At 35.7% G+C, this 12,559-nt stretch overlaps 1 protein-coding gene across 1 annotated transcript in view; it reads left to right on the forward strand.

The window, feature by feature from the left end:
• DIAPH2 (diaphanous related formin 2) overlaps positions 1 to 12,559 on the forward strand; it is an 888,726-nt gene that overhangs the window by 438,651 nt on the left and 437,516 nt on the right. The window contains exon 22 of the mRNA XM_029240205.1: positions 7,708 to 7,947. Coding sequence (XP_029096038.1) covers positions 7,708 to 7,947 — 240 coding nt within the window. The remainder of the gene's footprint in view (positions 1 to 7,707; positions 7,948 to 12,559) is intronic.

Below are 12,559 nucleotides of genomic sequence, written 5' to 3' on the forward strand. Positions count from 1 at the left end.
ATTGTTGGAAGTACAACTATAAAGTCAGTGTGCTTTTTAATTTTTTTAAAGTCCCCTAAGAGCTTATGAGCTCTATTCAAGATAGCTTAACCAGGTGAAAAGGAAATTCTTAAAAGCTTTTTTTTTTTCTCTACGTATCATCAAAGGCAATTAGTTTGGATGGAAAATTGTAGCTTTTCTGTTCCATTAATATTAAATTATTCAGGTTTGCATATTCATTGGGAAAATTGCATTTTTCTTTATCTTGCTTTCATTCAAAGTGTTCAGTGTTTTGATATGTAATGCCTTGATTGTTTCTATTTTCATTCCTTCTGTAAATATGAATGCTAGCTCTTACTTCCAGATGTACATTTATTTTATCTGAAAAAAAGCTGGTTTAATAATTGTGAGATCAAGTAAAAGAAGACTCGCCATGACTCGTTCTCAAATCCATGTATTCAGATTCTTGTTCATTTCATTAACTTCTCATAATAGTCCATTTTGTGACAAGATTGCTTATTTCCATCAGCTTTTGCAATAAAATGAGGTAAAATAAAACCACCTGAAAACTGAATATTCAGATTAAGTCTGGGGATGTCAATCAATTTTGCTGTTGATTGCTTTTCATTAAATTTTTAAAAAATAAAAAATTAACCCCTTTTCCTTCTCCATATATCAGTAATCCGTAAGATAGCAGCATAGCATTACCATTACAGATGCTCTGATGGCCGTTCTTGGCTTCAGACAGTTGTTTTCAGAAGGATGTTTTGAAATTCTTGCTCTAATTCTTAGTGTGATTCTTCTGAGTTTCCAGTGTCTCTTGGGGCCGACATTGTTACCATTTTCTGTTCCAGACTGTAGATGAGTAAATGTTTGTTGATGCATAATTTCCACATATCATTCTATTTGGGGAAAATATTCTCTATCAGCATATCATTGCTTTTCTGGGGTACAGTCAGTTTTCAACACTCCGTTTTTCCAAAGCCTCATTTTACAGATCAACCATGGCTCTTATCTCTCTTGATATCTAGTACACAAACATTTGCCATTGGCTCCATACAGCAGATGTACCTGTATTGATGATTTTGTGCAGTCCAAGTACTAGGTGTACTGCAGAAAGTACAGCAGTGAGCAGTAGAGAGCCTAGTCTGGAGGGGGTTATGTCTAAATAGGATAGTAAAATGATTTATTTAACAGAGAATCACAGATGTCCTTGCTTTATTTCCATACTTCCAGGCAGACATTTGCGCAGTCGTGGAGTCTGAATCTCACAACTTTTATAGGCAATTCTGCCTGCTTTCTAACTTAAATCCACTCTTCTTTATTGTCACTTCGCTATCATCACCTTAGTTATAGTCACTGATACAAAATTATTCTGTATATTCAGTGTATCCATACATTGGGTCCCAATAGTATTTAGGTATGGAGGGGACACCTTGTAACAAATGTATATTTCTTACAAATATATCTGTTAATTCCAATGAATTTTTAACATATTTTGAAGACACTAGAAGATCATAGTTATGTTCACATATGATGGCAGTTGAAGGTGTGTTTCTTAGCAAGGCAAAATGAAAGATAACAGAAATCCCCTTAAAGGTGAGTGACACGTGACTGCAGGAGTGGCATGTGGCTACCTCCTCCTTCTTCGCACACGATTGTTACACTTGGGTCTTTTCTCTTTCTCTCTGGATTCTTATGGTAGTATGGCAGAACATCAATATTCACCAGGTGCATAGGTAGTGAAGTGTGTAAAATTCAAATTATATAAACAAAACTGTGTCTAACTCTTTGGGGAAATAACCCACTTGTAGCTGCTCTCACTAAAGCCGTCAGGGTACAGTTTTTTCTTTTTAATATAGTGCAGATCAGCTAAAGAAATGATAGCTGCTTGATGTGATTTGACAGACAAGTATCTTGTAACACAAAAAAATCCCCTACATAATACAACACCTTGGTCACCAGCCTACAGCACTTCAAGGAATGAATTATAAAACAAAGGATGCCAGTCATCTAAAATGCGGCGAGGAACCACAAGGAAAAACAAACATACATTTCAGCCAAGTTTTTGTTACATTTCCTTATATCACTTAGGTGCATTCAAATGCCTTTATGAGACATGCACCTTTTAATAATTATATCTGTGGCTGGGGATGTCGCTCAGTGCTTCCTATGATTTCTAAGCTTAGTTATCCAAGACATTCCCTTACACACTCAAATCCTCTAATGGAGATTCAACTATTGTCTATCAGTCTACCCTGGTCTGATCATAAAAATTCACACTTCTGATTGCAGCAAATTCTATTAGTATCATCAAAGCATACTGTTTTGTGGCTCCTGTAAAGAGATGCATCCATATAGTTTCATCTACCCTGAAGATTAATAAGGAGATTATTTCCTCCATAATCCTCTTGATTTTTACAGTAACACATTTTCAGTGCTAACATTTCTAATAGTAAATGTATATTATGCATTGAAACGGACTGAAAGGAGCACTGCACAATATTTATGAAGTGTGAAATAGTTAATGGGGGACATTCTTCACCAAGCTCTGGTAACACACATTCCTTAACTGTGGATGAGAGAAACTTTATCTCAGGTTTGGGAGAATAGTCAGGGACCATGGTACCTTCTTAGGAATTTCTGAGGATGAGTAAAGAGGGTAATAACAACAATAGCTATTGTTTCAGAGTGCTTCCATTGTGTCAGCTACCACGACAGTAATGTTACACATAGGATCTCATTTAAGTCTTACTGCAACTTGCATGAGTGACTTAAGGAATACATTTTACTGATGGGGACATAAAGTCTCAGAAACATTCAGTAACTTGGATTAGATCATAACTATAAAGTAACAGAAGTATAGTTCAAGTCCATGTCTGTATAACTCAAAAGTCCCTGTTTCTTCCACTACAATGTACCTTATAGGTCTAGAGAATGTAGAGAATGGTTTCTCTCCCTCTCTGAGGATTAAGGGGAAAATTCTCTCGAACTTACCCTTCAAAATAGTTATACGGGGCTCTGAATTCGGGCTAAGATTGAGCCTGGGCAATACTGTTGGGATGACACATTTGGTAGCTAATGACTTTACATAGGGAGTAGGGTACCCTCCTCCTGCCTCACATCAGCCTACTGTGATACCTCTTCACACTATGCATCTGCTTCCCAATCCAGCACTTTGCTGATATTGGAGTTTCTGTTTGTATGAATGAATACATCCATCCATCCATTTGTTTTACAAGGATTTTTTTTTCAAATCACCTATGATGTTTATCACCTGCTCTGCACTAAACTTTAATCTAGTGAGTAAATGAAGGAAGAAATTTTGCCAAGTCAGAGGTCAACTCTGATCCTCTTATGATGCACAACCTCTTCCCTGAATCAGGTTGACTGATGATAGATTATATCCAGTAACAGCAGTTCAACAAAGTTAATTCCCTAGCATTTCTGGTTTGACATCTTAGCTGAAGACATTATTTTGGGGACAGTAAAACATTACCGTCGGCTGTTAATTTTGTTCAATAGACAACCTGTCTGTCCTCCTTGGGAGAAGATCCAGAAAATGGTTAGTCATCTAAGGAGTGCTTTTAAAATCAGTCAGCAAATATTTGAATGTCTAATAAATGCAAGGACCCATGCTAGGTGCTACACAAGGTGCAGTCTTTGATTTTTCTCTCTATACACTCTCCTCATCAACAACCTGCTTTTCACAACATCTATTCCAGTCACTCCCAAATCTGCCAACTCTGATACTTATCTCCTCCTAAACTCAAGAACTGAATTTCCAAATGCTATCAGATATCATAACAATACCTAAAACTCAAAATGCCAAGAAAGCAATATTATTTCCCTATTATAGAGGTGTCATTTTACTATTCATGTGAGGATTTAGAGGGGGGAAGGCTGGAGGGATCAGGGAACATATTTAAATAGTCTATTTTAGTAATTCAACCTTAAAGTACATAAATTTTAAGCTTGAATGGTGAGAATTGAAAATAAGAACCAATTCTAAGAAATTCTTCAGGTTAAAATATAGGCAAGGAATGGTATTAAATTACATTGTCTTTACCGGGATTTGAATATGACTCCAAGATTTGGAGTTTTCATAGTGGGGATCTAATAGTGTCTTTGTTAATAATAAAATACACTGGTGTCTGAGAGGATGGTGAACCAAGTTCACTTAAATGCTAATAAAAATGTCTTGGTAACATCCAAGTAATATTTTTCACTTCTGAATCTCGCACTGTTTACCTCACCTTTCCGTAACTCTAGAGGCAGAGACTAAAACAGAAAGAAAGAATATATTTGGATCATTTATTTGGCTCCTACCTAATTATCAAAACAAGACTGCTCGACAGGACTTTCCCCTACTTTACAAATGAGGAAACTGAAGCAGAAAAATTAGGTGGATTAGTTTCACACAGTCTAACTAACTATGCAAAAGTTTCTAGATTCAGTCCTTTGGTTGAATTTGCTACTAAGCTGTACCCTACCAGCCCCCACTGCCTTAGTCCCTGATTAGCTTACTGAAGTGTAGGCAGCAGATCAGGGGAAGCAAATTCATCTATCCTCATTCTCTGAAACAAAAAAAAAAACCAACAGTAAACTGCATCAAATCAGCATCTCCTTCAGCCTTCATTAATGCCAACAACATTTTACCTCACAAAGGACTTTACACCTTGGAGCCATCTTTGACTTTCTCCTCCCACAACTGGTCATTTACTAAGTCCCACTGCTTCTTCCTTAATTCTGCCTCTTGTATCTATTGCTTCCTTTCCGTTCCTACTGTCAACATCCTAGGTCATTACCTGTTTCTAAGACCATTTGAAGACTTAACTAATGGTATCCCTGCCCCTAATCTCTCCTTCAGCCACTCATACATACTGCTCTCAGTATGACTCAAGAGACGGCGTGGTGTAGTGGTTGAGAGTCTGGATTCTGTAGCCAGAATGCCTGAGTTCAAATCTCCAGATCTTCAACATACAATTTGACTCTGTGCTAGTTCCTTAGTACTTCTGTGTCTCACTTTCCTCATCTTTAGAATGAGACTAAGGCTAATAACCTTTTCCTAGGGTTGTTTTGAGAATCAAATCTGCATATATGTATATAACACATCTGTAGAAAAATGTCTGGCACAGAGTACTCAATAAATGTCATTCGCCATTATTATTGTTATTATAATTACTAAAGTACACTTTTGGCCATTATTTTGGTTGGAGCTGGTATTGAAAAAAAGATCAAATCCCTGCTCTTTGGGCTTGTAGGCCAAGGATTGAAATACAAAGCCCAGAAAGGATACAAATATGAATGAAAACAAGTGGTATTAGAACTGAAGCAAGACTAAAAGAAAATCTATGTAAGCCTAGGGTTTAAATTCCTTGTGGATCTCAGACCAAGGCCACTCTGGTGAGCAGGGTTCCTACAAGTCCTACAGAGCATGCGCAGAAGGACAGGTATATGGTGACTAGCACCTGGTCAAAGTAGTTATATAGCTTTTTTAACCATCAGGGAGACTGAAAAACCACTACTTCCTAAACATATAAAATGATAAGAAACATGCTTCTGTGCTAATGATAGCCAGTTAACAGTGAAAATAAAGGAAAAATTAAGTGGGAAAGGATTTGGAGACAGTGGTAGAGGCATAAATGAAGGCAGAAAATGACATAGAAACTTAGATTCCCACACAAACATACACATGGAGGTTTGCACATTCATGGAGACGTAGACTTTGGTGTGGTTAGCTTCCAATTTTATGGCCTTTACATGGAATCTTAAGGTACTTTGATCTAAATTCTGCCCCTAGGTATATACCTCATATATTCCTAACCTATAAACCTTTTCTCACAACTTCCTTTTGGTCTCCGTTTGTGTTTGCTCGCTCGCTTTTTTTCTCTCTTTCTACTTGTTTAATTTTCATCTATTTATCCATTTGTATCCCCTCTACTGTGTAGCCTTCATTAAACATTGTAGTCATAGAGTTTAAAGTTTTCTCTTCTTTCAGTGAACATCTCCAGCACTTAATTTCTGTTTACCCATTTAGAGTCATGGGCTGGTTCTATCGCTAGCTGTAGTTTTCAAGTGATTGTGTTATGAGTTTTGAGTTATATTGGACACTTTTTGTGAGTAGATGGTGTCTTATACTTACCATGCGAGTACTAAAGAAACAGTAGGATGCTTTCTTTTTTTTTTTAAAGATTTTATTTAGTTATTTATTTGGTTGCACCGGGTCTTAGTTGCGGCAGGTGGACTCCTTAGTTGCGGCTCCAGAGCTCCTTAGTTGTGGCATGCGAACTCTTAGCTGTGACATGCGTGTGGGATCTAGTTGCCTAACCAGGGATTGAACCTGGGCCCCTGCAGTGGGAGTACGGAGTCTTATCCACTGCGCTGCCAGGGAAGTCCCAGTAGGATGCTTTGAATACTACCCTGATCGTATTAAAAAAAAAGCTATTGATAAGTGATCTGACTTATGTAGATATAGTAACAGGCGGACATTCCCAGCATAATCTGCCTATAAAAAGCATGAAAGCATATGGGGGATTAGCAGACGGCAAAGGTTAATTTTTGGACAGGCAGACACCCGTGGTTAATGTGAAAATTCATTTCAAAGAGTTAAAATGATAAATTATGCTTTGCTTTTGTATTAGAGCAGATAGGGTCTATTCAGCCGCTCGTTTTGCTGCTTTTGAAGGGTTCTTTGTAGCTTAAAGACTCTTGTTTATGCTGTCAAATGCTTTTCATGTTGTCTACAGATATCTCATGCCTACACTGTGCCTGGCATTTGTATTTAAAAAGAAAACTAAGCTATATATGTAAAAAGAATAAATGTAATTAGGATTGTTAATAATTTCATTGTGTGTGTGCTTATGTTCTTATGTGTCTACCCTCCCCTCACCTGTCTCCCAGAATTCCTTTGGTGAATAAAAACTAGTGAAATGACTTGGAGTTTTGGGAAATTAAAGACTAAAAGAAATTATTATTGTAGGAGCTATACCAAAGGGAATAGAGAATGTGCACCGATACTATGAAACAATTAATTAAAACCTAAGTTGAACTGTTTTGAAGAAAACCAATATAGAATTCTTGAATAATGTACTTAAAAGTAAGTTCATGTGATTTTACCATAACTTAATTATTTAACATCAACATTCTGTCAAGTAGGTGAAATTCTTTAGAGCATATATAAATAATTAATACATTTTATTAATAGAAATCATAGGTTTAAAATTATTAAATGCTCAATCAGAGCTAGTCTTCTGGTTTCAGACAGCATACTGATATGTAAATTTTTTTTAGGAAATGTGGTTGCACTTACATTTTCTGTCATCGTGTACATTTTTTATATGTGGGCCAACTATTCACTCAACTCAATGTCATGTTTGTACATTTTCGTAGTTTGCCTCAGGGACAGATTTTTGGCAGTTTAAATGCTATTGATGACTAATGATTATGCAGTTAACATACAGCAACTGTTTAGCTTCAATAATATTTTCTTAATGCAGTAAGGATGATTTCATTTATTCCTTTAAAACTGAACAGCTATTTCTTTAAACTTTGAAAATAATATTCCTTTGAAATGTCTAAAACAAAGTAGAATAATATTTGTTAAAACCCAGAGAGAATTCATTTTATTCAGAAGTTTTACAGTATTGTCTCTAAAATGATCCCCACTAGAGAGAAAAATAACGGGCTTTATATATATATTCTTATACAGCATTCCTTATCTTACAGATGAGCTCAGTGAAAATGTTGCGTCCTCGTCTCAACAGCATTCTTTTCAAGCTCACATTTGAAGAACACGTAAACAACATCAAACCAAGCATCATAGCAGTAACTCTGGCCTGTGAAGAACTGAAGAAAAGTGAAAGCTTTAACAGACTTTTAGAGTTAGTTCTTTTGGTTGGAAACTACATGAACTCAGGCTCAAGAAATGCCCAGTCTTTGGGTTTTAAGATCAACTTTCTCTGTAAGGTAAGATAACACTTTATAATGCCAATTTACAGCAATAATCTCATCTACGAGAGGGGTCACTTTAAATAGCAATAGTACGTAAGCCCAAAAAAGTATCCTTTAAAAGGATGGATTTTATGGCATGTGAATTGTATCTAAATTAAAACAGATAAATGATTTTTTAAAACCTTACTGTAGTAAAATCTCAAAGACTGCAAATTCTTTTGTAGTATAGTACTCAGCTCTTGCTGATCAAATCTTTCTGGAGTTTTTAGGTCCAAAAAAAATTGTTTTTATAAAGTAGATGCAATCTTGTATGTCAGTCCCTTCAAACTTACTTTATGTCTCTCCAAAAAGTATTTGAGGAGCTAAATTCAATGAGGTGATAGCCAGAAATTGCCTTCTGAATATGCTTTGCTTTTTCTCCTCCAAGAAAATAATACTCTTTATTGTTGAATAGTGTCGTGTTATTAAACTTATACTAGGTATCTAGTGCATTAACTAAAAGTTTTTTAAAAATCAAGTGATAATCGTTTTATTGTTTTGATTACGCTTTCATTCTTGTGAAAAGTAAACAAAGAAACAGACAAGTGCAAAAGTGATGGTATATGTCCATTTCTAGGTTAGCGCAAACCACCTTATTAAAGGAAAAGATCTGTCTGTTACACAAGAAAACTGAACAGACTCTGAGGGGAAGGCCTGTAAGAAAGCTGGAGACAAAAATAAGTCTGAAAACAAGCGATGTATCTTTGACATCTCAGCATTGTTTCACTTTTTTTTTTTTCTTTCACCTCTGAAAACATTACAGAACTTTGGTTAGTTCTTGAAGTATATTATTACAAGAATCCCCAATCTAGGAATGGATATAAATTTCTTTTCTATTCATGCATTAAATAGATGTACATTACATGTACATGGACTAGCATTTTAATATGTATCAAAAATGATTTGCTCCTGGTAGTTCTCACCCGGACAGACATAAAGAATAACATTTGTAGATACTAGGATGCATAATGAAATTGTATCTGTTTACTCCCGATTTGTTTTTGAGGGGTGTAAGGAAGGAAAGCAAGGAAGATAGGGAAGATGGTCTGGCATGCTAGATTTTTGTCAAAAAAATATTTTTGGTCCCTCTTCTTATGATATTAGGGGACATGTGCAATTATTTGATAATACCAACAAGAATAAGGCTATGCTTGTAATAAATTAGAATAACTTACACCCCGATTTGTAGGATAAACTAAATATTTAAGACTTTTTCATTTTATTGCACATCATATACTCAACACTAGTAAAAGCATCTTTTATCAAGATGCTACTTGTTTAGAGTATACACTATAGGCACAGTGAGTGAATCTTAGTGTTCTTGGTTGGCAATTACAAAAATATTACAAATTAAGAGAAAATATCATTGGAAATTTGTATTGTTACCTATTTCACATTTAATTCATATAAAAAAGACATTTAAAACAAATTATCCTAATTTGAACAAATATGTACCTTTTTTAAGTGTCTTAATTTCACACTATTCAAATTAATTACATGAACTGATATTTTTGAGGCAAGAATGAATACGTCATTTATACATAGGAACAAAAGATTATATTAATCACACAGAAGGATTGTACAGTTGCATCTTGTATTTTGGAGAGAGGCTTCTTCCTGTCATCTACCTGTCAAGTAAAAGTTCTTCCACACAGCGCTGGTCCGACATCTATCACTTAGAGGTATGCTCAAAGGATTCAGCACAAAGATTTTTGCCAACTTCAAATAAAATAAAAAATAATCTTATGGGAAATACTAGCATGTAGTAATAGATGTTCTAAAAGAGAAAGAAGTGAATGTTTAAAAATCTTCTGCCCTCTCCCACTTTTCAGTAGGATTTTTATCTTCAGGGAAATACTTGTCATTAAGAAAGAAATATCATATAGATGTATGATATTCCCACAATATCTAGGCTTAAAAGGATGCTCCTGGAATACAAACGATTCTGAGTAGATGTAAATGTCTAAAATGACAGAAATTTACTGAAGTACATAGAAATAGTTAGCTTAGGTTTATAAACTGTTCGAAACTGAGTTAACTACTGATGTATGATTAGCTAGAATTGGTGTTAAATTCCAGTTACGTTGTAAAAGATTACTTGGTTGATTTCTCTCAGTGTTTGTTTTTTTTTTTGTTGTTGTTGTTAAAAAAAATAGCAGAGAGAACTTTCTTTGCAGGGCACTGATTATGCTTTTAAAATGATACCATTTACCTAATTAATATTCTAATGATAATTTCTTTTCTCAGTGAATTTAAAACTGTAATCTACTGCTTTTCACATGAAGCTATAGATTATGTTAAAATATTCACCTAGTTAAAAAGGAACCACAACATAAGCAGTTAAACTTATCAGATGTTTCTTGTAGTAAAGTAATATTAAAAATTCAGATGGTCACAATTAGCTCCTATAATATTTGGGAAGAAAAGGAAAACAGACGGGTTAACTTAAATGTCAAATATCACTAAAGGGTACCATTACTATAAGTACTACCCTCACCACAAAATACTTTGTTCATTTGCAGCAGTGTATTATCACTTTGTGAGTCACCAGTCCAGGGTGCTGAACTGTAATAAAAATCATTTCTATGCAGATGAGTTTCCAATGTTAGCTTGGCCCCTGCTTGCCTGTTGGTTATTAAAATTCTAACCAATAGCAGTGTTGTACTTCAGGGCCATTTGTTGTTTATGTTTTCAGTGTGTAATAACATATAATCTACATAAGAATGAAACATTTAAAAATACTTAGCACTCCCTAGGCACTAAGCTTTGTGGGTATATCAGATAAGGATCTTTGTTTGCAAGCAACAGAAAGTGACTCTGCCTGATTTAAGCAAAAAATAGAATTTATAAGGAGCTCAGCCAGAAACTGAGGAAAGGCTGAAGAACTTGGCCTTTAAAAGAGTAGCAACTATGTCAGCTTTGAGAATGCAGAGAGCAGGAATGAATGGAAAGTCTTTCCAGGAAGTTGCCTCTGGGGTATATTCCATTTTCTTCCTCCTTTCCTTGTATTTGATTCAAATTCTAATTAGAAAGAGAGACCAATTGGCCTGGCGTAGATTATCAGAATACCCTTTGTCCAAGGGAGGGCAAAGAACCTTGATTGACAGTGCTACCAAGACTACTGTGATGGATGATTGGTCATGCCATAAAGGAGGCTGTTACCAAGGATGAGGATACCAAAGGTTAGGGGCAGATGAAGGGATAAAAGCCAGGCCTGAACAAACAAAGGCAAAACAAAACAGATGGTCGGTATACCAGGGGATACAAACATTACAGAAGTCACACAGAAAGCTCAAGGAGCTTGTCATACAGTTGAGTAGCCAGGAAATATACATACAGAATATTATGTAATGTCACAATATACTTCTAGCAATGAATGTAAAAATTAATGGCCATTGAGATTACTTTCAGATTAGCAGGACTTCAGGAGGGAGGAATTTTTGGTGATGGGCGTGGCGGTGAGTGGTATTCATAAATTAGAACAGAAGGATCTTGAAGGATAGGTATAATTAAGTTATACGAAGGGAAGAAGCCATAACCTTACAAGATGGGAGAACACTGGCCTTAGAACTTACATTTTAGCTTCCATTTTGCCCATCACTAGCTAAATTTTCATAGCCAAGTCACTTACTCTCTCCAAACCTGTTTCCTCATCTATACATGAGGAAATATACAGTGACCCTTTTTTATTTTCATAGGGCTGTTTTCAGGGTCAAATAAAACGATCTTTGTCACAGTACTTTGAAGAATTATAGTGTTAAAAATGGTAGTAGTTCTTTTTAATGATGGTATATGACTAGGAATAATCATGATGTGTTTGAAGATGAATTAGAAAACTACACTGCCTGGAATATTGGGTGTATGTTGGAAACAAATAACATTGGTAGGCAGGTTGTGAGAAGATTTTGAGTAATTTGTATACTAGCTTCAGTATCTTTTTTTTTTTTTTTTTTGGCGGTACGCGAGCCTCTCACTGTTGTGGCCTCTCCCGTCGTTGTGGAGCACAGGCTCCGGATGCGCAGGCTCAGTGGCCATGGCTCACGGGCCCAGCCGCTCTGCGGCATGTGGGATCTTCCCAGACCGGGGCACGAACCCGTGTCCCCTGCATCGGCAGGCGGACTCCCAACCACTGCGCCACCAGGGAAGCCCTAGCTTCAGTATCTTGCCTCTGTAACTTTTTTTTTTTTTTGAAAATCACTCACAGCCCATTTTATAACTTATGAAGGCCAAAAACCTTTGTTTTTCTGCCTTGAGTTAATATCTCCTTCACCCATACTGTGACTTTCCAGTCATTCTAGTTGGACAGAGAGACATAACAAATTATGATATGGTATAATGATGTGTTTTTGTACAGATGTTAAATATGACATACAAAGGACCTGAAGAAAACATTTAGTTTTACTGTGGAGAAAATTTTAGATATCTAACTTTAATTTAGTAGGGTTAATAGAGTAATGTAATTTTGCTACTTTTTTCTAAGATTCATCATTTATATAAAGTGAATGTAACATAAAGGCCTTATTTCCTAGAGGTTATCACATGGTATTAGTGGCAGAGTATTACAGATATCTCCCCAAATATACAAAAG

The sequence above is a fragment of the Monodon monoceros genome, unplaced genomic scaffold (genome assembly GCF_005190385.1).
Source record: "Monodon monoceros isolate NGI ecotype Baffin Bay Population unplaced genomic scaffold, NGI_Narwhal_1 Super_Scaffold_22, whole genome shotgun sequence".
Lineage (NCBI taxonomy): Eukaryota > Metazoa > Chordata > Mammalia > Artiodactyla > Monodontidae > Monodon > Monodon monoceros.